This window comes from Castor canadensis, chromosome 11 (assembly GCF_047511655.1).
Source record: "Castor canadensis chromosome 11, mCasCan1.hap1v2, whole genome shotgun sequence".
Classification (NCBI taxonomy): Eukaryota; Metazoa; Chordata; class Mammalia; order Rodentia; family Castoridae; genus Castor; species Castor canadensis.
Window position 1 is genome coordinate 5,713,819 of NC_133396.1, and position 25,853 is coordinate 5,739,671.

The window sequence follows — 25,853 nt, forward strand, 5'->3', positions numbered from 1 at the left end:
GGTCTTTTGCCCTGGTCCCTATACAGAGGAAAGGGAGCCACAGTGATGAAATGCTCAGTGAAGGCCAGCCCTGCCCTGGACGGTACTGGGAGATGGTGCCCTGGCAGGTTTTATTTTGTTAAGATAAATTATTAAAGCTCTGAGTTATTTAGAAACTTAATTTAAGATTAAGTTTCAAGTCAAGCAATGCCTTCGTTCCACCTGCTGTTTGTAGCCAGGAGTTTATGCCCTCCTCTCATCTTAGAGGAAAAGCCACTGAGTTTTAGTCTAGCTCCTAACATCTTTTGTGTTCTGTGGCTGGCCTGTAGTCCTGACTTCCTTCTCATTCTCCTTGCAACCAGGCTATGCTGGTACGAATAGATGTGCTTTTCTTCTCTGTGTGCTAGAAACATACGCAAATGTTCTACATCCAGTTTCTGCAAATTGTGTGCTTTTATTCACGTGTGTGCAAGGAGAACAAGTCTTTTTTAGTTTGTTTTTCTGTACTGGGGATACAAACTTAGCACAAACTAGATGAGCATTGTACCACTGAACTATGTCCCTAGCCTAAGAGCAAGGTTTTGGGTTTTTTGGGTTTTTTTGCAGTACTGGGGTTTGAATTCAGGGCCTTGAGCTTGCTAGGCAGGTTCTCTACTACGTGAGCCACGTCTTCAGCTTTGTTTTGATTTTTTGAGGAGGCATGGCTCAAGTGGTAGAGTACCTGACGAGCAAATGTGAAGCCCTGAGTTCAAACCCAAGTACCACCAAAAAAAAAAAAAAAATCACTTGTGATCTTTTGAGATGCAATCTTGCTATATTGCCCAGACTCGTCTCAAATTTGTGGGCTCAAGTGATTCTAGTTCCTCAGCTTTCCAAGGAGCTGGAACTATAGATGTGCACCACAATCCCCAGCTGTCGAGAAAGTTATTAGAAGAAACTTAATGATATATATGTTTGTGAAGTAGAGTTTTGTACATGTAGAGCTTTGTGGCACAAAACAAAACAAAGGAAGAAGAAAGAAGCATTATTCTGCCAGCCATGGGGCCTTCATTTATTCAACAACTGGCACACAGTTGGGCTTGAGCTGTCTGGGACAGGGCATCTGAGATAGGCCTCCTTGAGTCTGGATGGCTGAGTGGGATTTCCCAGGAGGAATTAATAAGCAAGAGGAGGAAGCACAGGGGTGCAGCAGTGTATGGGATCCGCCAGAGTGGTGCCTACAGCGTGGATTGTGGGGGTGCTGGGTAGAAACGAGACTGAAAAGACAAATCGGGCCCATGTTTGAAGGGCTGTGAATATTCTGTGAAGAAGGTTTCAGTTTTCTGTCTATAGCAGTAGAACAGGTTTCAGTCACAAGTGGCTTTGCCACTGCCCTAGCTTTGTGTGTTGGTTAAGGTGCTGGCTTGTTTTCCTCAACTATAAAAATATGTTTCTTGCAGGAATATTTTAAGAACTCAAAAAAATGATACCTATGATAATTAATTCTGTTTTAGAAAGTTAGTTCTATAACTCCACCAGTCTAACTTATTTTAGTTAAGAAAAAACTGAGGGCTGGTGGAGGGCTCAAGTTGTAATAATGCCTACCTAGCAAGCGTGAGGCCAGGAGTTCAAACCTAGTACCACCAAAAAAAAAAAGAAAAAAAGGAAATGCCTAAAGGATGGCAACAGCATTAAAAATAAACATGGTTAAGTTGGCCACGGTGGCACCTACCTGTAATCCAAGCCCTGCGGAGGCCAAGGCAGACAGATTGCAAATTTGAGCAAGGTAGATCACAAGTTTGAAGCCAGCCTACACAATATAGCGAGTAAATAAGTAAATAGAGTCCAATTTGAGAATTGTGGACAGTGTGGGTTGAGGGGAAAGACAAACTTAAGGGAGGAATAAGGAGTGTTTTTAGTAGGTGTAGCAACTAGTAGATTACCTTTTCTGTAAGACAGAAAAGACAGATAAAATACGGTTTGCACCACATTATCTTTTTTAGCAGCTAAAACATGACCTTGCTGGAGCAGGGGCAGTAGAGGCATGGAGGATCCAGTCAGGCGAGGCTTCAGCCTTCCCAGTGTTGGATTACAGGCATGCTCTACCATTCCTGAATAGAGAGCAGCTTAGCTGCTCTTAGAAATTAGTCCTGTGCCTGCAAGAGATGACTGTGTTTCAGTGTTGCCAAAGGAAACTCACTGACTTGCAGTTAGCTCTAAATTGCTGATTGCTGTACTGAGACTGTCATTTCCCCTTTGATGAATGGATGGCACTTAATAGCAGCCACCCATTTCCATAGTCCTTACTATAACAGCGCTCCTATGCCTCCTGTTCCAGAGACAAAAGTCTCCTGTCCCCTGCACCTAGAGGGAAGGGCCATAGCTTGCTGGGGACGCATGATCCATCCATTCTAGTGACAGAGCCTGTTTGACATCTGGCTGGTGAGTGATCCACCCCAAAGTCCCATCCACACAATCCACTTTTTTTTTGTTTTGTTTTGTGACAGGGTCCTGCTGTGTAACCTGGGCTAGTCTAGAACTTCCCATCCTCCTGCCTCAGCCTTCCAAGTGCTGGGACAACAGGCTCCCCACTGCATCTGGTACGAATCCACTTCTTCAAACAACTTCTGAGTCCAGCTGGTTTGGGTCAGGCTCTCTGGAATACGTTTCCGCCATTTGGAGTTTTACCCTTTTCTCTTTCCTCTTCACACACTTGTTTGTTCAGCTTCCATGTTGTTGGGATCATTTCCTCTTCTCCCAGTTCTTGTGAGTTTATATTTTTGACCTTTTAAAATCCTCTTATTGTCCACTGAGTAGAAATTTTGGTATAGATGTGAATCCACGTGTGTACTCTGCCATATGGGCTACAGGGGTCCAAATGTGCATCTCCACGATCAGTTCCTCAGGCTTCCAGCTCTGTACAGATGGAAGCCCTGTTTGACTTTAAATTTTCTACCTTTTCCTAACTACATCTCAAAATTTGGTAACAAGCCACATATATATATATACACACACACACACACACACATATATATATATAATTTAAAGTATAAACCATACATAAATAATTTATTGCCTAGACTAGGGAATGAATAAACAATATAATGGAGGCTTTGAAATTGCAGGACAAGGATTTCCTTCAAACATAATTTGGAAAATTTTTCAAATAATAGCTGTAATATCATCTTCTGTTATGCAGCAGGGTAATATGTAATTACCCTTGCTTCAGATTTGCTGCAAGACTCTTACTCGTCCCTCTTTTGCACTCCTGTGTTCCTTGAGCTTTCTTTTGTGCTATTCTGGAGATGGGCAGGAAGCTTGGTGATTCCTGCAAGTTTGGTAAGACTATAGTATTTCTTTCTTTCTTTTTTTTTTTTTTTGTGGTACTGGGGTTTGAACTCATGACCTTCACCTTGAGCCAATCCACCAGCCCTATTTTTGTGAAGGGTTTCTCAAGATAAGGTCTTGAGGAACTATTTGCCCGGGCTGGCTTCAAACTGCAATCCTCCTGATCTCTGCTAGGATTACAAGCGTGAGCCACCAGCACTGGCAAGACTATATTATTTCACTCGTCAAAAAACAACACAGTGTGTCATCAAGCCAAATCTGACAGAGGTAAGAATATTCTATTGAAACTCAAGCTTTTACCGTACATGATGGTGCATGTCTATAATCCTAGGACTTGGGAGGTGGAGACAAGAAGATCTGGAGTTTGAGGCCAGCCAGGACTACATATTGAGACCCTAGCTCAAAAAAGAAGGAGAAGGAGGAGAAAAGAAACAAACTTTTTAGCTTAACAGAATTTTCTTAATCTATATTCAGTTCCAGCTATAGTAGTTAATATCTTCTTTGAATACCAAAGCTCATCAAAAATGGAAGGAGACCTAATGTGTCTAGTACACAATCAGGAAGCAGAACCAGGCCAATTCTATAGGAACAATTTAAAATAGGAATTCTTTGTCTTTGGATTTAAGCTAGCTGCTTCACAACTCACTAAGTGTTCTGCTTTCAGGGGCTTGTGGTAGAGCCTGAAGAATGATCCCAGGCTGTAATGAATTCACCATCCCTCCTGTCCATTAGACACTGGCTCCACTACTTCTTATGGGGCAGCTGAAAGCTGCCCACTGAATGCTGTTCTGTGTGGCTTGAATGAGACCTTTGGCTATTTTATTTAAGGATTGGAAAGATTGTATCTTGCCACTCCGGAAAGAGCAGAGCTATATGAAGACAGGAAGCAGATCCATTCTTGCTAGGGCCTGGAGTGTATAGAGGGTGGTTGACTATGAGGGAGTACAAGAGATTGTTGGAGTAGTAGAAATACCCCTTATCTTGGAGGTGATGGTGATTATACAGTTTGTGTCTATCAAAATTCATAGCACTGTACATTAGAAGGGGTGAATTTTGGTGTATATAAGGTATATTTTAGTAAATGAAACTTAAAAAATTTCTTGGAAAGGAAGAGTGGTTAATAGAAAGGTGATTGCTCTTTGAGGCCTGGCTTCCTCATAGCCCGAGGAGTCTTTGTGGATGTGTTCCCTTTGCCTATGTGTGGATGAGGCAGTGGCATGGAATTATTGCCTCCTCATCAGAAGCTTAGCTGGAGCCCCTGACCCCAGATCTCCAGCAGTGGGAGTGTGGGAGTGTGAGTCTCCCTGCTAAATTCCAATAGAATATGGGGCAAATTTACAATAATTCTCCAGTGTTACCACAAAGTAAGATGTATCCTAATAACATTACTCCAAGTGCTTTGAGATTTGTAGGCAAGAGATGCTTATTTAATGGTTTATATTTCATTCATGTGTTCTTTTTTCCAAGCATTTAAAATGGTATTGCTAACAGAATCCTTTAATGAAGGTAATGTTATCACTAATGATAACCTGCATTTTCATAGTATGATATGACTTTCAAATCATTTTTATTTGATCTTAGTCACCCTGTGAGATAGAGAGGGGCTATAAATCCCATTTTGCAGGTGAAGACACTAGTGCTCAGAGACCTTAAATTGCTTGCCCAACATGTTGTGTATGAGGTCAGTGGGAGAGCTGAGGCAAGGCCCTGCTCATGATTTAGGACTGGAGGTGTGGCTCAAACAGTAGAGCACCTGCTTTGGAGGCAGGAAGCCCTGAGTTCAAACCCCAGTTCCACTAAAAAAAAAGTTAAATTAAAATTAAAAATAAAATCATTTCTTTTTTTCCTTTTTTTGGTGACACTGGGGTTTGAAGTCAGAGTCTCACACTTGCTAGGCAGGTGCTCTTACCGAGTGAGCTACTCCACCAGACCTCATTTCATATTCTTTCTCTGGTTTTGTCACACAGCTCACTGGCAAGACCAGAGGGTTACTTTAAGAACCATTAAGTGTCAGCTAAGCTTAATAAATACTGTTCCACAAACCCTTGATTAAAAACACTCAGTGCCCTATATTTTTCAGTTGTTTTGTGAAAGTTAATTATGCTAGTCTGTTAGTTTAGTCTGTGGGTCAGGTATTCAAAAGCTAGTGAGTTACCCTGGGTACATTGCTGTACTCTTCTGAGGAGCTTGTCATTTATATACCCTTCTCCAGGATCTACCTTTGCCCCTGTATGTGCTGCTCTTGCTGCTCAGGGTGCTACAAGCAAATGATTCCAACATGGTTTACCCTCTGTCTTACAGTCTCCCCAGCATATGAGATCTGTGCATACAAAGCTGTAACACAAAGAGGAGGTGAAAGGAGAAGTAAGACTGTCTCAAAAGCATGGAGAGAGGAACTACATAACATAAGTTTCACTGACTTGAAAAATGCCATTAGAGCCACTAGACGCTCCAACTTTTGATTTGTTGTTCAGTGCACAAAGAACTGCTGTGGCCTTCAGGAGATGAACTCTAAAGCATCTGGGTTGCAGGAAATTCCTCGAAACTTCTTTGAAACATACCGAAACTGAGCATGCACTCTCACCTCTGTTTCCTGTTGTCATTGTACCCCATCTTACGGGAAACTATACTTACTGGTATTTCAAAGAAAAATTTGGTTTTTGCCCTTTGTTTTTTGAGATAGGATCTTACTCTGTAGCCCAGGCTGGCTTTGAGCTTGCAATCCTCCTGTCTCAGCCTCCTTGTGCTAGTGCTGGGTTTTATAGGTGTGTGCCACCACACCCCACAATTTTTCTTCTTTTAAAGAGAGGCCCGGTGGCCTTAAATTTTGATGAAACCAGTCTACAAAATTCTGTAAAAGATAAGACTTCTTGGCCAAATAGCTTAACAGTTGGCTACATGAAATAGCATCCCCAGGTGTGCATTTATTTCATCCTCTAATGTGGCCTTGCCTGTCTTTTTCTTTTTCTTTATTTTTGTAATACATGGGTTTTGAACTCAGGGCTTCCTGCTTGCTAGGCAGATATTCTACCTCTTGAGCTATACCTCCAGCCCTTTTTCTCTGGTTACTCTTGCTCAGGCTGGCCTGGACCTTGATCCTCCTATTTTATACTTCCTGTTATCAGTGAGATGAGGTGCATGCCACCATGCCCAGCTATTGAACTTTTTGCCTGCACTGGTCTTGAACTACGATCCTCCCGATCTCAGCCTCCCAACTAGCTAGGATTATAGGCATGAACCACTGATGCCCAGCACCCTGCCAGTCTTTTCCAAGTAAAATAGTAGCTCTAATTATTAATAAAAATTAATCAGACATAGCCTTTTTCTGTAGAAGGCAGTGCTGATAAACTGTGGTAAAGGTTGGTATAATTCTAGAATGGAAGATAATCCTCAGCCAGATTTTCCACTTGGTAAGATTTCTAGTGCTGATAAAAAGAGTGGTTTATATCCTCTGCTAATCCATGAAGTAGAGTATTTTTAAAAGAGGGAGAACAAACAGTTAACATGGGCACTTAGTAATAGTAATTATAAATACCAATAGGTAGCATTTACAGTTTACAGAGTTATTCACCTCTGCAGCAGTTAAGCCATTGTCTCCTAGCCCCAACCCACTTTTGACACTCTACTCTGTGGTGCTGGGACTGGAATCTTCAGGTTGGCTGCCCCCTATACTGCTCTGCCAGTAGAGGCCTAGAGGGTCTGTAGGGCTGGGGGTGAGGAGGAGAGCCAGCTGCTTCCTACAGACTCTCTGTGCTAATGACTATCTAGCAGGGCTTCCTTACTTGGGAAGTTGCAGTTTGTTACAATCTCGTGTGTGTGTGTGTGTTTGTGTGTGTGTGTTAGTGTTACAATCTCCAGTGTGTGTGTGTGTGTGTGTTACAATCTCCAGTGTGTGTGTGTGTTCAGTTTGTTACAATCTCCAGTGTGTGTGTGTGTGTTAGTGTTACAATCTCCAGTGTGTGTGTGTGTGTTACAATCGCCAGTGTGTGTGTGTGTGTGTGTTACAATCTCCAGTGTGTGTGTGTGTGTGTTCAGTTTGTTACAATCTCCAGTGTGTGTGTGTGTGTTAGTGTTACAATCTCCAGTGTGTGTGTGTGTGTGTGTTACAATCTCCAGTGTGTGTGTGTTACAATCTCCAGTGTGTGTGTGTGTGTGTGTGTTATCTCCAGTGTGTGTGTGTTTGTGTGTGTTACAATCTCCAGTGTGTGTGTGTGTTACAATCTCCAGGGTGTGTATGTGTGTTACAATCTCCAGGGTGTGTGTGTGTGTGTGTATGTGTTATAATCTCCAGTGTGTGTGTTACAATCTCCAGTGTGTGTGTGTGTTACAATCTCCAGGGTGTGTGTGTGTGTGTTATAATCTCCAGGGTGTGTGTGTGTTACAATCTCCAGGGTGTGTGTGTGTGTTATAATCTCCAGGGTGTGTGTGTGTTACAATCTCCAGGGTGTGTGTATGTTACAATCTCCAGTGTGTGTGTGTGTGTTATAATCTCCAGGGTGTGTGTGTGTGTGTGTGTGTGTGTGTGTGTGTCCATTTCTGCAAAACTCTGTGTGTGTGTGTGTGTGTGTATCCATTTCTGCAAGCCTCTGTGTGTGTGTGTGTATGTGTATCCATTTCTGCAAGCCTCTGTGTGTGTGTGTGTGTGACAATCTCCAGGGTGTGTGTGTGTGTGTGTGTGTGTGTGTGTGTTACAATCTCCAGGGTGTGTGTGTGTTACAATCTCCAGGGTGTGTATATGTGTTACAATCTCCAGGGTGTGTGTGTGTGTGTGTGTGTTATAATCTCCAGTGTGTGTGTGTGTGTGTGTGTGTTACAATCTCCAGGGTGTGTGTGTGTGTGTGTGTGTTATAATCTCCAGTGTGTGTGTGTGTGTGTTACAATCTCCAGGGTGTGTGTGTGTTACAATCTCCAGGGTGTGTATATGTGTTACAATCTCCAGGGTGTGTGTGTGTGTGTGTGTGTTATAATCTCCAGTGTGTGTGTGTGTGTTACAATCTCCAGGGTGTGTGTGTGTGTGTGTGTGTTATAATCTCCAGTGTGTGTGTGTGTGTGTTATAATCTCCAGGGTGTGTGTGTGTGTGTGTGTGTGTGTGTGTTACAATCTCCAGGGTGTGTGTGTGTTACAATCTCCAGGGTGTGTATATGTGTTACAATCTCCAGGGTGTGTGTGTGTGTGTGTGTGTTATAATCTCCAGTGTGTGTGTGTGTGTGTGTGTGTTACAATCTCCAGGGTGTGTGTGTGTGTGTGTGTGTGTTATAATCTCCAGTGTGTGTGTGTGTGTGTTACAATCTCCAGGGTGTGTGTGTGTTACAATCTCCAGGGTGTGTATATGTGTTACAATCTCCAGGGTGTGTGTGTGTGTGTGTGTGTGTTACAATCTCCAGGGTGTGTGTGTGTGTGTGTGTGTTATAATCTCCAGTGTGTGTGTGTGTGTGTGTGTGTTATAATCTCCAGGGTGTGTGTGTGTGTGTGTGTGTGTGTGTTACAATCTCCAGGGTGTGTGTGTGTTACAATCTCCAGGGTGTGTATATGTGTTACAATCTCCAGGGTGTGTGTGTGTGTGTGTGTGTTATAATCTCCAGTGTGTGTGTGTGTGTGTGTGTGTTACAATCTCCAGGGTGTGTGTGTGTGTGTGTGTGTGTTATAATCTCCAGTGTGTGTGTGTGTGTGTTACAATCTCCAGGGTGTGTGTGTGTTACAATCTCCAGGGTGTGTATATGTGTTACAATCTCCAGGGTGTGTGTGTGTGTGTGTGTGTGTTACAATCTCCAGGGTGTGTGTGTGTGTGTGTGTGTTATAATCTCCAGGGTGTGTGTGTGTGTGTGTGTGTGTCCATTTCTGCAAAACTCTGTGTGTGTGTATCCATTTCTGCAAGCCTCTGTGTGTGTGTGTGTGTGTGTGTGTGACAATCTCCAGGGTGTGTGTGTGTGTGTGTGTGTGTGTGTGTGTTACAATCTCCAGGGTGTGTGTGTGTGTTATAATCTCCAGGGGGTGTGTGTGTGTGTGTCCATTTCTGCAAAACTCTGCGTGTGTGTGTGTGTGTGTGTGTGTGTATCCATTTCTGCAAGCTTCCGTGTGTGTGTGTGTGTGTGTGTCCATTTCTGCAAACCTCTATAAGCCCAGACCAGCTAGATGGTTCCTCCTCAGGGTTCTGTTCCAGCTTAAGTGGGCCTCTCCTCTTGGCTTCTAGGATTGGAAGATCCTAACCATTCCCCTTTATTCCTTCAGCTTTAGGGATAGGAGGTGCTTTCTGAAGTTTTTCTGTCATTTCAGTGTCCCTTTTCTATCTTCTGATACCTGTTTAATTGGTTCCATATATTAAATACTTTATTAAAGTACCTTGTTTTCCTTACTGGACTTTGACTAATAACCACCTTTAATCGCTCAAATGTGGAGGTAACTATTATGCATATTTTGTTGGTAAGAAAATGAAGCTCAGTAGAGCAAAACAGCTTGTCTAAAATCACACAGCTGGTATACCAGTGTATGCCTGCACCTTACCTTCCATCCTGCAGATCTTCTTTTCTTGTGACACACCACAAGCTCAGAGCTATAGATTTTGAGGAAGACTGCTGCATTATATCAGAGGTCATAATATCATATCACTTGTTACTGGTGATGTGAGCTTTGATCATGTGGTCAAGGTGGTATGGGTTTACCCACCATAAATCTTCCCCTTTCCGTAATTGATTTGTTAGAGACCAATCACTAAACCCTGTAGCTCAACTTTGATTTCCTACCTAAATTATGGTGCTGTGCTTTCTTTACAGCTTATTACCTAGCATAAAAGAATCCTTGTGTGATGGTCAGGCTGAGAATTATAAACTGAGAAGTCAGAATTCTGGTGTTAGGAGATGTTAGCATATATTGCTTCTTGAAGAGTTACATTATACCATCTTGACTTTACACCTTACCTAAATTTGGAACATGGCTATTTTTAGTTCCAGAAAGCTTCTGGTTCATGTTGAGATGGCCGTTTATTGTTAATGAACTGAAATCACCTCAGATAAATTCTGAAAGATGATCAGAAGCCCAGGGTCTCAATGACATGCAGGGAGTAAAACGAAGAAGAACCATGGAGAAAAAGTTGCTGAAAAGGAGCATTGCAGATGGAGAAGGATGTGGCTAAAGGTGTAGAGATTCATAAGGATGCCTGAGAGGTAATAAGTGATGGACAGAGAGACACAGAGCTCAGAAGGAGGCCAGGCGAAGGATGGGGATGAAACACAGGGTAAGGGAAAGCCAGTGGCGTGTCATCCTTCAGGTTGCACTCTGAACAGGACATATTGTGGCTGTTTGTGTTTTGTCTCTGAGCTTTACCTTCTAGAGCTTAAAGTTGTGGCCATACGATAGCTGGCATTTAAATGAGTTTACACTTTTACATAAGCTGAAGACAGTCATCCAATTGATCATGTAATCTTGGCTCCCACTTCTGTTGAGGGACGACTGAACAATCAGAGCTTTCACAACTTTTGGAAGCTTAGCAGGGCAAAATGCAGCCAATCCCACCTTGTTAAATTAGCTGCAGAATATATTTTTCCATCAGTTTCTGTAGGGCTTTATTAATAACTTACAAGTTAAAACTATCAGATAGATGCTTTGACTTTTTATTTTATGTTGTTTGTTCTACTTATTAGTGCTTCCATATTTCAGGATTGACTAAGAAGACAAAATCTTGTTACTGATTGAGTAATGGCTTTCTTCCTAGGGCTGTACCTGCAAATACTCAGGCCTGCCAAAGTAACCAGAATTTGCTAGGGCTTTGAATTCTGAATATAATTAGCTTATAAACTTTAACTATTTCTGTATTTCATATGACTTTTCGTTTTCTTAAGACAAAGCTGAGATTTATAGCCTCATAGACTTCAGGTCATATTTTTCTTCCAGGAATGAGAGAAGGATACTTGCAATTAATCTTGGATCTTAATATAAACATAGATCCTTAGTTTATTTCAGTGGCATATGAGAGGACAGCTTTGAGTTTTTCCACTTGAAGAGCAGCTTGTAGTTTTTATTTTTTGTGATTGAAATGGGCAGTGGGCAATATTTTGGTCTTCTCGTCCTTGTTTGTAATAGGCCAAGAAGAAATGTTTCTGCTTAAAAATACCTGAATCAGGCATGATGATGCATATCTATAATCCCAGCTACTTGGAAGGAAGAAGCAAGAGCATTAAGAATTCAAGGCAAAGTTAGTAAGAGCCTATTGCAAAACAAAACAAAACAAAAAACAAATAAAAGGACTAGAGGTATAGCTCAAGTGGTAGATCACTGGCCTAGTAAGCACAAGGCCCTGGGTTCAATCCCTGATATTCTGTGCACACTTGTGCAAACACACACACACACACAGAGTTTGGAAACCTAACACTTGGTGGCTTTGAACATTCAGATGCTTCCTTGAGAAAAAATATGTATGTAGATAAGTTGTATATATTTTAATGCCTAGTCTGGCCAATCATGGTGCCTGCCTCTGAGCATAGGCTTCAAGTATAGTACCAGGCATCTCAGAATCTTCTGCTTGAAATAGATTCTTGTTTGTGAGCTGGGTTACCAGTCTTCTGGCCAGATAGCATTGGGAAGGGCAGTGTGGAGGAAGGGTGGCTTGTCTGAAAGAGGTGGTTTTGACCATTAGTCACTATTTACCAGTCACTGGAAGGAAGAGATGACTATGTCTGCTTTACTACAAGCACTGCTTTCCCTCCTTTAATTCCACCTAAAATTAGCTGGGTTTAGGCAAAATCCTTCCCATTCAAAAGCAGTCCTTCTTCAGAAGGGCAGTTTTTTATTTTAGAAGCAGGCACAGTATAACAGGGTAGTGTTTTAGTCTACTGAGAAAGGAGAAGTTCTCTCATGGCAGCCTGGAAGTCATGTGGGTTTCAGTTGTCATCTAAGCAATCCACAGCATTGTGTGGGTGCACTTGATGTCACATGTGCTGAGTCTCTCAGTACTCCCTCCCAAACCCTAAGAGAAAAGCAATAGGTCATATGGTCATTAAGCAAGACCTGTGCAGCTATGTGATGTGTGCTTTTCTTTGAGGTATGTTTTCTTCCACACTCTTCTTTTCATCTGTTAGGTGAACAGAAAGAATTGCTTAATTGGGCTGTTGCTTAATTAAATATTTTGGAAAAGGTCAACGTTAACTGTGATGTCATACAGCCATGACATTGGTCCAATAGGCTTCCTGCCAGGAGACCTTGCAGAGTAGTTAACAGACTATAAATAGACTGCTTTCTTGGATGGATTTCTTGGGTAGCCAAATCTAAACATAAAGCACTTTTGTGTTCAAGGTCATCTGTGACGTCTTGTTGATATCTCTTTCATATCTTTGATTTCAATAAAAAGAAAGTCTTGCATCTTGCCAGCCATGTGATTACCAGTCTTTCTAAACTGGTTATCAATTTTCTCCAAGGACTGGATGGAAAATTAGTGAAAAAGGGTTTACTGCAGTGAATGTAGATCACAGCATTTTGGTCTACAGCAGGAATGGTACAGTTTGTCTCAGGGCTGCAGCTGGTTAAAGAAGCAAATTTGTACTCATGTCACAGCTCTCAAGCAGAGACTAAACTGTTCTTCCCTGATGCCGCCGAGCTAAGAAAACATTGTAAAGCATCATTAGTCTAAAAATAGCCACTGGTAAGTAAGCTTGGACACACTGACATCTGAGAGAGGGAAGCAGAGAAAGTGGAGAGATAACCAGGCATCAAATGAAAACAAACCAGAACTTAAATATAAAAGCCCTAAAAAGCTATTTTTAAGAAGGGTTTATATAGTTCTATAAATGAGTTATTGATCTGACTCCAGTGTTGGGTTTCCATAGTAACTATTATTTAATTCATTGCCACAAGTACTATTTCTGGAGTTACCCAAAGTATTAATTTTTGATAATGCTGCCCAATGCATAAAATGAGTACCTTTCCACTTAAACTATAATTTATCTAAGATGATTCTCTTTCTCTTTGGAGGCAGATTTTTGACGTTTTGTTTTTTTTAACCTAACTAAAAAAGTAAATATACTATAAATTCTATAAGTAAATAATTGCATAAACAAGAGGGCCAACTGTTTCTTCTGGTTATTCTGCTTAATACATGTAGAAGGAAATAGAAAGTCACCAGTAGAACTAGGGGCAATACAGCACACCTATAATCCCAGCTACTTAGGAGAAAAGAAAAGAAAGTCATCAATACACAAACACCTCAGTAATTATTGTTACAGGTAAGAATCATCAATGGAGCTGGGGATGTGGCTCAATCAGTAGAGTGCCTGTTTAAGCAAGCACGATACCCTGAATTCAAACCCCAGTCCAACAACAACTACAGATCATCTCAACTACAAACTGATCCACGGACAGAACTGTCACTCATCATCATAACCAGCTCATCAAAGCTAACAAGACTTGTAGGAAGTCACATCAACATCATATACCATCCTGGAACAAGGTCAAGAAGTGTGTATCGCTTTTGTGGGATTCTTGCCAAACATGCATGAGCTTGGTCTACTTGTGTAAGAACATCAGGCAAACCCAGAGTGAGAGATATTTTACAAAACAACTCAATCGAAGTATCAAGATTATTAAAATACAGAACAAAAACTTTGGGTGTGCTGGTTCATACCTGTAATCCCAGAACTTGAGAGGCTAAGGCAGAAGGATTGAAAGTTTGAGGCTAGTCAGGGGTGCATAGTGAGACCCTGTCTCAAAACAGCAACAACAAAGAAGCAATTTGAGAAACCATCACAGATTTCAGGGGACCTTGAAGAGACATGACAATGCATTGTTTAGCTCTATTAAATAGAAAGCTCAGAAGTTGATCAGAAAAGACCACCTGGAAAAGGCAAAAGGAAAGCTTTTAATGTTTCAAGTAGCTTTCACACTTGTAAGAATGTCTATGACTTCCTTTGAAGTTTATCAAGAAAGATGGATAATGAACAGATAAATAAAATGTTAAAAATAAGTATTAGTACATTGTTAATGGTAGAATCTAGGTGATGTTCACCTAAGTCACCAATGTAAAATTATTTCAGCTTTTCTGGGGACTTTGTTTGTTTCTAAGACAGGGTCTGGCTATATAATTCAGGCTGGTCTCGAACTCAGTGATCCTCCAACCTCCACCTTCCAAGTGCTGTGATTACATGCATACACTACCATGCTTGACTTTAACTTTTCTGTATGTTGGAACATTTTCATTACACAAAGTTGAAAAAAAATGTAATGTGGGGTCCTGTAATGGGCCCGGAGCCTGAGAAAGGGCATTAATGGGAAAAACTGGTGAAATTGCAATGAGAGTATGTAGATTAGGTAATAGTGCTGAATTAATTTTCTGGTTTCAGGAGCTCTTCTACTAACAATAGGAGTAGTTAAGAGTATGGGTAACAAAATGTTTTTAAAAATAATGAAGTGGAGTTTGTAGGAAGGATGAATCATTAAGTGGAAAAGCAAAATATAAAAACACTATGATCCTGTTTTTGTAAAAATATTTTAAAATTAGGACTGGGATGTAGCTTAGTAGTAGAAAGCTTGCCTAGCATGTGTGAGGCCCTAGGTTCAATCCCAGCACCAAAAAAAAAAAAAAGACCCCCCCCCAAAAAAAAACCTTAAAAAATATTTTAAAAATTAAGTTAAAAATGTATATGTGAGCCAAGTAAGGTGGTCTACACCTGCAACTCAGAAGTCTGGAGACTAAGGCAGAAGGGTCTCAAGTTTGAGGCTAGCCTGGACTACATAGAGAGACTCTGTCTCAAAAAAAAACAAAAAAGAATAGAATGTATATATATGTTATGATGTGCTTAGGACAGGGTCATGGACAGTTTATACTTCATATCTTCTCTATGTAATAACTGGATTTTTTTCATAATAGGCATGCATTATTTTTTAGGTGAGAAAATTTTTAACCTGTAATCATTATACAAATTTATTTTGGTATATAATGAAAAACTATTAAATACAAAATGACAGTGTAGTTTCTGTCCCTTCTGCAGCAGAATCAGTTGGGATATTTTTTAGAATATGGATTCCTATTCCCTATCCCAGAGCAGCTGAGTCAGAATTAGCTGCAAGGCCCTGACATGTTGTGCTTTTGAAAAAGCACCTGCCCATGACTCTTGGCCCCTTTTGAGAATCACTAAGGTTGACTGGGTAAGGAGAGCAGAGAGTCAAATGCAAAGTCTGCTGCTGCAGCCTTGTGGTCACAAGCAGACTGTACACACTTTTCTTAGGGCCTCATCTTGAGGTCTTTCATTAGTTTAGAGTGGCTTTAATGATGATGCCCTACTCCCAACGGGGAGTAAAACATTTTGGATGACTACTGAAGAAAAGCCAGAACCTTATTACTAAATAAAGTATAGTCAAAAAAGGAAAACACATACACACAGTAACCAACAGAAATATCCCATATCACCCCATATCAGTTCTTTGAGAACTGACAGGGATGATGTCATAGTCTACACTTAAATATGCCACATTCATGTGATCAGGCATGAATCTAGTAGCAAAGGATGGCAAATGATGTACTTTTAGAAAGCTTGTAATTAAAGTTAATAATTTATTTTGTGAGTAGATTATAGTCTTTTTTTTTAATAGACTACTAGGGATTGCTCGATAATTTTAAAAGGGAAGCCGGGCACAGAGGCTCACATCTGTAATCCTAGCTACACAGGAGCGGGTATTAGGGAAGATCAAGGTTTGAGGCTAGGCTGGGCAAAAGTTCTCAAGACCCCATCTCAACCAATAAAAGCTTGATGTGATGGTGCACACCTGTTATCCTGGCTACACAGGAAATGTAAACAGGAGGACTGAGGTCCAGGCCAATCTGGGCATAATGTCAGACTATCACAAAAATAGCCAGTGCAAAAAGGGTTGGCAGAGTGGCTCAAGTGGTAAGAGATCCTTCCTGGCAAGTGTGAGGCCCTGAGTTCAACCCCTGGTGCCAAAAAAAAAAATTCAGAATGTATGGTTGATATTTACATGTATACATATACATAACACACACACAATTTGTGTATGTGACTACACATGTGCCCTTCCGGTCAGATGAGGATCTAATCTGGCAGTTCCATCTTTAGGCACCAGATGGCAGTTTGCTCATGCCAGGCATGAACATGTGAATACGAGGATAAAAAGCTAAAGAGAAATTTGCTCAGCATACACATGGGGTCTTGACTGACAAATCCCTGGAGCTCCCTGAATGAGGTGAGCTTGAGGTGTTTGGAATTTAAAGTATTCTCAGATTCGGGCTGATTTCAGTACAGCACAAGCAGGCCAATCCTGGGAGGGTGTTGGGCCCAGCTTCGCAGAGCACTAGATGCAAGTTCTTTCAGTACTGGACCCCAGGCGCCTTACAGCCAGAATTGAAAACATTTGTTTGGCTCATGACTGCAACCCAGACCTAGTTCAGTGCTCAGGAGGTAGTGAGAGTGCTGAGTGAATAGACAAATGTTTTGGTTCCCTGGAAACAGTGGACGAGAGAAATCACAGTGTTTTAGAAATGTGTGTCAGGAACGTGTCCTTGAGCATCTTCCACAGAAGGTGAACGGTGCTGAGACTGCTGCCCTAGATGTACAGTTGTATCTTTGCACTTTCTGTCGGATGTCACAGACAAAAGGATTTTGCCATGTATGCTACAAGACAGCTCTTTGCGGAGACCTCAGAGACTCCTGCTGAAATTAGGAGTATGGTATTCTATGTGTTTTTGTGTATGCTGTTGTCTAAGCATAAAGGTGCAGTCCACAGAATTTTTGCTAACAGTGATTGTCCCTCCTTGGCAGTAATCATCCTTCCTTACTGATTCCTAGGACACTCTTATATGAGGACGACCTGGAGGTGTGCCCTGCTGTACCCAGCTAACTGTAGTAGACAGAACATGGCTTCTGCCATCAGACATACCTGGGTACAGATCATGGTTCTGCTACTCATTAGCCGTGGGGCCGCTGATAATTATGTGAATCTTTTGAGTCTAGCTTTTTTATTTGTAAAATAGGAGGGCTGACATTCTTTATTTATTCAGTCAGATGCTATATTTTGAGTTTTCCTGTGTCAGTCTATCCTCTAAGAGTTTAAAGTCTGTTGGGAGTAGAGATATGTCTCTTCATATAGAGAATAGGAAATAATGTATCTGAAAGGGCACAGTGGTTCATCTGTAATCCCAGCTATTTAGGAAGTAGATATTAGAAGGATCACAGTTTGAGGCCAACCCAGGCAAAAAGTTAATGAGGCCCCATTTAAACAAATAAACTGGGTATGGTAGTATGCATCTGTAATCCCAGCTACTTGGAAGGCCTAGGTAAGAGGATTATGGAAACCATGAGACTATATCTGAAAAATAAAACAAAAAGGGCCGGAGGTATGGCTCAAATAGCAGAGCACTTGCCTATCAAATATGGGGCCCTGAATTCAAACCTAGTACCTCACAAAGGAAAAGAGAAAAGAGGAAAGGATGGAGGGAGGAAGGAAGAGAGGGAAAGAAAGAATATCTGGCCTGGGGTTGGATGGTGCTGATAGTTGTATAGCATGAATGTGACTGTACTTAATACCACTGAAGTGTATGCTTGAAAATGGTTAAAATTGTAAATTTCTTGTTATGTGTATTTTACCATAATTTTTTAAAATAAAGTAAAATCGGGGGAGAGTGCATATCTAAAGAAACTAACATGATACATGGCACAAAGTAGCTACTGTGTGTAATGTTTCCTTACATTCTCTCCCCCCCATCCCCGTCTCTGACTCTCTCTCTCCCTCTTTCTCTCTCCTCTCTCTCTTTCTCTCTCCTCTCTTTCTCTCCCTGTCTCCCTCTCTCTTATCTCCCCCCCATCTCTCCCTCCCTGTCTCTCTCTCTCCCCTTTTTGCTCCTTCTCTCTCTGTCCCCCCGCCCAGAAGCTAGAATTCTAGGGATACTTCATAAGGCCATAAGGATTTACTTACTCCAGAATGATGCCTAAGGAACGGGAAGGCATTCCATAAACCCCTGCCCCTATGGAGCTTGAGGCAAGAGGTCAGAGACTGGAACACGTTGTGTGCAGGACAGAGAGGCCACTTCTCCCTATCTAATGGCCCAGTGCCTCTTCCTTGTCACCATTCATTCCCTAACTCAGTGGATTTAGGGCTGAGAAAATGACACTTTTAAGACCCTCACAAAGAAAATAGACATTATCTGGGGTGTGGCTCCATGGCAGAGCCCTTGCCTAGCATGCATGAGTCCCTGGATTCCATCCCCAGCACCACAGAAAGGAAAGAAGAGGCTGAGGAAAGAGTTTTAGTGCTGCATGCAGTGGACTAGGTAGTGGTTACTCAGACGAGGACTCTGAGTCTGGTCTGACTTTGTCATCTGTGGCCCCAAGAGCACATTCACTCGCTTTCCTTTCACACTGACCTGTTAGTATACTGAGAACACCTGTGGTTTTAAATTGAAATAAAATACTTCTTTTTTTCTTAAACATAACTAAATAATGTGCCTCTATTAAGGAAATATTGTAGGCAAGCAAAAAAGTTCACCAGTATTTTTTTTGTTGTTGTTGTTGGTACTGGATTTTGAACTCAGGACCTTACACTTGCTAGGTAGTTGTTCTACCACTTGAATGACTCCTCACTTCATCACTAGTGTTTTGATAGGAAAAAGGAATGAGCAAATCAAGAAGTGTGTGTTTTTCAAATCTTTTCTTTTTTTTTTTGACGGGACTGGGGCTTGAACTCATGGCTTTGCACTGTACCATTTGAGCCATACCTCCAGCCCATTTTGCTCTGGTTATTTTGGAGAAGAGGGTCTCAAGATCTATTTTCTGGCCTTGAACTGCAGTCCTCCTGATCTCAGCCTCCCAAGTGGCTAGGATTACAGGCATGGAGCCACCGTGCCAGGCTCAGATCTTTTAATAATCAGCACTTTAATATCTGGACACCTTGTCTCCTAGTCTTGGAGAAAGATGGAGGGAGAGTGTTCAAGCCTCAGCTTTGCTCCCTGAACCCTGGGGGGCTTTGGGGAAGTTTCTAAACCTCTTTATTGCCTGTTTTCTTATCAGCAAAAATGGGAACAACAATTTCTATCTCACAGGATTGTTCCAAAGATTAAATAAGATAATGTGTGGAAATGTTTAGCACAGTGCCTGACACATAGTAAGAACTCAATAAATGGCTTTTTTTTTTCCCCTCAGTGCTAGGGCTGGACCTGAGGGCCTCACACATGCAAGCAAGCGCTGTACCACTGAGCTGTCTCCCAGCCCGCTAATGTTTAAAAGGAAGAGGACAAGAAGCTAAGAGAAATGGTAGGCTAGACTGATTTACAGAGGAGGGGAGACAACTCGAAGGGCAGAATAATATTTTCTTCACGTCGCCTCTGATTCCTTGTGTTCCCTCTATCTTCGCTTTCACCTCTGCTACAAATTACATTTATCTTTCAAGAATAGTACTTCCTCCCTGAAGTCTTCCAGGTTGCCTCAGCCAGAAGTGATTGCTTCCTTCATTTTTGTCTTTTTGCTGGCATTTCTCTCACTCTCTGATACTGCAGTTATTTGTAGCTATGTCATCTACCTTTAAATACAGCTTCCTGAAACCAGGGCCTTATCTTTTCTGCTGTGAATCTTCTCCTTAAACCTTGCAATGAATGTTGCATGTGGACTCTGGGGTGTAAGTGAAAGGCCAGCAAGACAGCAGTGGTAGGTAGGAATCCATGGATAAGATGAGGTTCTGCTGAACAGATTTTCAGTTGTTTTCTTCTCTTTTGTTGTGAGAACCTGCAGTGTAGAGATGTGTTTGTTAAGTTGATCCCTGGATCCTTTTCCTTGAACAACTTGTGTTTCATTGCCGTAGTTATCAAATGAATATTCAGAACAGGGGTCAGAGTGCTAGGGCCTTTCCTTTCCTCTGCTTTTCTTTCGTGAGGGTTCTGGGGGAGAAAGAGTGACGAACAAGAGAAGTGGAAGGAGGAGACCTGTTGAACCTGCTCTAAGGATGGGGAGGGAGGAAAAGGAGAATGATGGAGGCATGGATTTAACTAAGATACGCGGTGAGCACTTTGTAAATGTCACAATATGACTGTAAAGTTGTTTAAATATGAAGGGAAAAAACTCAACTTTTTTCTTCTAATTCAGGTAGGAGTTATGGATAATTCCTGAGTACCTGCACAAATGAAGTGATTAATTTTGCTACTCCAGAAGAAAAAATTTAATCCCAAAGTCATTTATTTTGGCTTTAGAGTAGGCTAGCATTTATGTCGGATTTTCCTGCCTAATTACTTTTTGCTAAAGCTTACTGTAAAATTGTTTTAAATTCCTTTATTATGGCAGCCTAGGAAGCAGGCAGAAGAGAAATGCGCCACAGACGGGATCTGGGCTAGAATTTCAGTTTTCCTATATCAAAGGCTTCTGTTACACCACCACTCAGAGCTGTGCTCAAGGTGGATTTGTGCACAATTTGGCAAAATGTTTCTTAAAGTCTTAAAAATATGCTTACTCTTTGATCCAGTAATTCCACTTCTAGGAATTTGTCCCAAGGAAATAATCAAATAAGCATGCAAAATGTAGGGACAAGGATATTTACCACAACTTTCATATCAGCAAAAAAAGCAAGCCAACTTAAAACGTCGAATAATATGGAATTGATTAAACATGTTCTACATGTTGTCAAAATTATGGAGTTTACCAGATCTTTCCAAGTGAACAAGAGACTGTATGGTAGTAGGTACAGTGCAAAGCAGTGCCAGATACGGAGAGGAAGGGAAAAGGGAACAAGGGGCAGAGGGAATTTTTGCTTTCTGGAAAACCACATTCTGCAGTGTTAACTTTGGTATCACTGAATGGTGAAGTTATGACTGATTTGGGACTTTTTTTGGCAGTACTGGGGTTTGAACTTACGGCTTCATGCTTGCTAGGCAGGCACTCTATCACTTAAGCCCTTTTTTGTATTGGGTATTTCTGAGATAGGGTCTTGTGTTTTGCCTGGACTGGCCTCAAAGCATGATCCTCCTGAGTACTCTGCCTCCTGAGTAGCTAGGATCACAGACATGAGCTGCCGGTACCTGGCCTGACTTTGTATTTTTTTGCATTTTTCAGTTTTCCTGCTTGAGCATGTAATGCTTTGTCATCACAAAAAGCAGCTATCATTTTTTTAAAGAATATTTCTTTTGTTTTTTTGACAATATTGAGGCTTGAACTCAGAGCCTTGCCCTTTCTAGGCAAGAGCTCTACCATTTGACCCTCAACTCCAGACTTTTTTGCTTCAGGTTATTTTTCAGATAGGGTTTTTCTCCCCCTACACCCACCCCGGCTGATCTAAGACTTCAGTCCTCTTCCTACCTATGCCTCCTGTGTAGCTGGGATTATAGACATGAATCACCATGCCTGGGGCTTTTTGTTGTTGTTGAGGTGGGTTCTTGCTAACTTTTTGCCTAGACTGGCCTTGAACCTCGATCTCTGCTTCTGGAGTAGCTGGGATTACAGGCATGAGCCACAATGCTCAGCCGAAGAGTATATGTTTAATGTATCAATGAAAAAGTAAAATTTTGCAAGCCAGGCTTAGTGACACACCAGTTTCTCAGGAGGCTGAGGCAGGAGAATTGAGAATTTGAGGCCAGCCTGGGCTACATAGTGAGACCCTTTGTCCAAAAAAAAAAAAACCAGAAAAAGTAAATTTTACTATATAATGCTCACAGTGTGGATAACCTGAATGCAAGTAGTTTAAGTAGAATGTGCTTTCTTATGGGTCATATTTACACGCTTACACTGAATACCTAGAGCCAAGTAAGCCACATTACGCATTACAGTATGCTCCTCCAGTAAAATAACCACGTTCAGTCAGTGTCTATGAAGGGGCAATTAGACTGTAACAAGGTGTCCTGTTTTCTGATTCCAGCACTATAGAGGTAGACCCTTGAGCAAGGAAAATCAGGTTTGGAAAGCTACAAAGACTAGTGGGTTTGTGAACTACGGTCATGCTCAGTATAATGACATTTCAGTCAAAGACATGGCTCATATGGACAGTGGTCTTATAAGACGAGATCACCTAGTTTGTGCAAATGTGATGTTCCCACAGTGACAAAATTGCCTAGCGACATAGTGTCAGGACACATTCCCATCATTAAAGGACACACGATTGTATATATTTTTAAATTAATGTGCACTGGGAGGGGTGGCACACATCTGTAATTCCAGCACTTGAGAGGCTGGGGCAGGAGGATTGGAAGTTCGATCCTATGTAGCCTAGACTGCATAGTGAGACCCTGTCTCAAAACAACAGCAAAAAAATTATATTGCCCTAATAACATTATAAGAATACTGGAGACATTTTAAATAATTCTTATATGATTTCCAATGACATTTTTACTATTTCCTCTTTCTTTAACTTCTCATTATCATCCACTCTGATCTCTGAATCCAAAGGTCAAATGGGAAAGGGTTAGAGAATGGGTGGCAAATGAAGACAATGCAAAGCCAGTATTCTCGGTTCCCACAATACTGAACTGTGCTTCATATGACCAGCCTTGGCTCTGTACACATGGTGGGGCTCTCTTCTATTTGTAGTCCCTAAATTCCTAGCATACCGTGTGGTTCCATGAAGGAAAGGGCTTGCAGGTCTGCCTCCCTGCCATGTAAGGTCAGTTGGAAGGTCTTTTGCGATTAACTCAGCCAGTGTGTCCTTTGGTGTTTGGAACTTCAGTAGTTTTTGATTAGTTCTCCAAGGTTTGAACATTGACCCAAATAAGCTTTTTGTAATGGAAAAAAGGAGATAAATCTTGCTCTGTTGATACCAGTTTCCCACTAGCTGTGACCTTGAGCAAATTGATTCAATACCTTGTTGTAGTCTTGGTCTCCTAACTTCTTAGGAGAGTAGCCCCTTCTCATCTCACCTTGCAGGGCTGGTCCTACTCAACCATTAAGCCCTGTTCCAGCAAAGGAGAGACAGTTATGGTCTTTATAAATATACTACCTTCTCCCACTTTGTTTCTGACAGTTTCCATATGCTGCTCCACCTCCCCAAGAGCCTGTGAAGACTCTGAGAAGCCTGATCAACATCCGAAAGGACACGCTAAGGCTTGTCAAGTAAGTTCCCCAGGGCTAGGTCCTAGCTGCCCTCCTATTTGCAGGACATTAGACTTCCCATGGGACTCACAGAGCAGCTTCTGCCAGGCCATGCCTGCTGTCTGGGCCTCAGCTGCCAGAGAACTGCTGGGGCACTACACCTGCTTAGATTATGTTTCTCTGCACCTGATTTTTTCAGAACTCAGCACTAACCTGTGTGGGAAGGGCTTCACTCTCTTAGAGGTGGTAAATATTATCCCTATTTTGTGGATTTTTTTTTTTAAAGGAAGGATTTTTGAGGAAAAAGAAGACTTTTATAGATACCCTAACAAGCTTATGTAATCATGAGATGTTTAAACTTGGAATATAAAATCCCTATTTTACTGTTTATATTTTCTTTTTATTCCTAACTTCCTCTGAGGAACTCGTCATGCCCTAGGCTGGTTAATCTTCATCACTGTTAATTATTAGCAACATTTGCCTTCTTTTTGCCTTCCTGAAGTTGTGTGATTTTTAATCTGATGATGCTCCCCTCCCCCAACAATATGTCCATTATGGCTCTTTGGTTCCCTGGGAGGACAGATTTGGTTAGGGCAAATCAGAGATCCCAGATTTTTCTGAAAAGACAAGGAAGATGGCTCAGTGTCTGTTTCATGCTTGTTATAGGTCTACCTTACTAGCATTAGGAAATTCATTCTGATAATTTTTAGTATAACAGCTTTATTGACATATGATTCATATACTTCTTACTATGGTTCTCTTGAAGCTAGGATCACAGGTGCTTGCTAGCACACCAGGTTTATTTTTGAGACAGGGTCTCACTAACCTTCTTCCAAGGATGGCCTTGACCTCCATCCTTCAGATCTCTGCCTCCCAAGTAGCTGGGATTACAGGCCTGAGCCACTGCACTGAGCTGTTTATTAATATATTTATATCAAAAATTTTGCATATTTGATATTTTATTTGTCCTGAAGTTTTCTGCTGCTTCCACAGTCATGCTTCTCTCTACCCCTGGTGCCAACTCTGGAGACAAGGGAGTCAAGGAACCTTTCTCTGCTGCAGAATGGTCACCCCAGTGGGGTTCCTATGATCAGAGTAGCCTGAACTGGGCTGGGCCTGGAATGCCTGCCAGCTGTCAGTTACTCAGGTCACTTGATTTCTCCCATGATAAATGGCCTGTTCACACATTTTATGGAGACAGGTTCAAGGGCCTGAGTCATTATAAGGTCCTGGTCCCTCACAGCTACACTAGAACTTGCCTGGAAGCAAAAGTCCACTGTGCCTCCCACCTCCCTGGGCACTTGCTGCAGTGAGTCTAGCTTCAGGCTTCTCATCTGTGAAATAGTGGCATCACCTCTTTCATGGTGCTTGTCAAAACCAAATGATATGTCAAAGGGAAAGTGGCTGGTATTTTATAAACGTTAGGGTGAAAGATGGTTTTCTCTTTTCCTTTTTTTTTTAGGTGATAGGGATCAAGAGCCTTGAGCCGGCTAAGCAAGTGCTCTACCACTGAGCTATGCCTCAGCTCATGCTTTGTTTTTCTGAGATTATTGGAATAAAGTCTGATTCTCAGGTTTCCAGGTAACAATGGAGGATTAACCATCTACTTTTGCTGCTACTCCAAAGCCACTGAATAATAATAAACATGTCCATAAAAGGCACAGGTCACAGGATAGGGAGAATGGAAAAGGAGCAACAGCAACACAGTTTTAAAAGCTAGAAAAAGGTGGTGAATGTCAAATAACTTAGAACCCTGAGGCAACCCCAGGGAAAGCTGAGTGTCATCCCTTTGCACTGTGCTAGCCCCCAACATGTGTCAGGGCTTGGTGGGACCATGTGCCTCTGGAAGTTGAGGTAGAAGGCTAGAATGAAAAGGACTGGTAAAATTCTGTCTAAAAGCCCTCCCTTGCCAGCATGGCCAGAGTTGCCCTTCCCATACCGTGGTGAAGGTCTGTCAGCAGAAGACCTTCACTCAACAGAGACCCTCTGGACTTGGGGAGCCAGGCACAGCTGAGGCCAAACTCTGCACCAGAAATGGAGTGAGGTCAAGTTAGGCATGCTGGATGGTGAGCCCTCCACCCCACCACACTCTGCCTGCAGAACACCAGTAGCCAGGCCCCTGTCAGGAGAGGGAAAACTGGCCTTTGGGAATCAGACCCACCTGAGTGGAAAACCTGAGAAAATGGATTGGGAGGCTCCTCAACAGACCCAGATAACCCTCAAAGAAAGAAGCCTAGGATCCCAAAATCCTTTTTGTTCTTAGTTCTAATTGTCAGTTTTAAATTTCTTAAATACGAGCAGGTACCCAGGATTCTTGGATGTCCAAGGCATGCCTGCAAAATAAAAGACAGTGGCAGAATAAGCCAACAGTAAAATGGCCACTAACTGAAGCAAAATGTACACAGGAAGAAGAAAACATTAGCCCCAGAGACAGAAGAGCTGCTTCTTTATGGACAATGGCACAGAGCATTTAGGAAGCACAAAAGGACTCTTAGAAATTAAAAACAGTAACAGAAATGAAAAGTTCAAGACAACAGTAGGAAGAAAAGTTG

General features: G+C 41.8%; 1 protein-coding gene across 7 annotated transcripts in view; it reads left to right on the forward strand.

Moving 5' to 3' along the window:
- Rnf157 (ring finger protein 157) overlaps nucleotides 1–25,853 on the forward strand; it is a 73,620-nt gene that overhangs the window by 22,159 nt on the left and 25,608 nt on the right. For all 7 annotated transcript variants that reach the window (XR_012438426.1, XM_020159358.2, XM_074045080.1 and 4 more), the window contains exon 3: nucleotides 23,234–23,322. Coding sequence is in view for 6 of the 7 variants with exons in the window: in XM_020159358.2 (XP_020014947.2) it covers nucleotides 23,234–23,322 (89 nt within the window). In the remaining variant the exon portion in view is untranslated. The remainder of the gene's footprint in view (nucleotides 1–23,233; nucleotides 23,323–25,853) is intronic.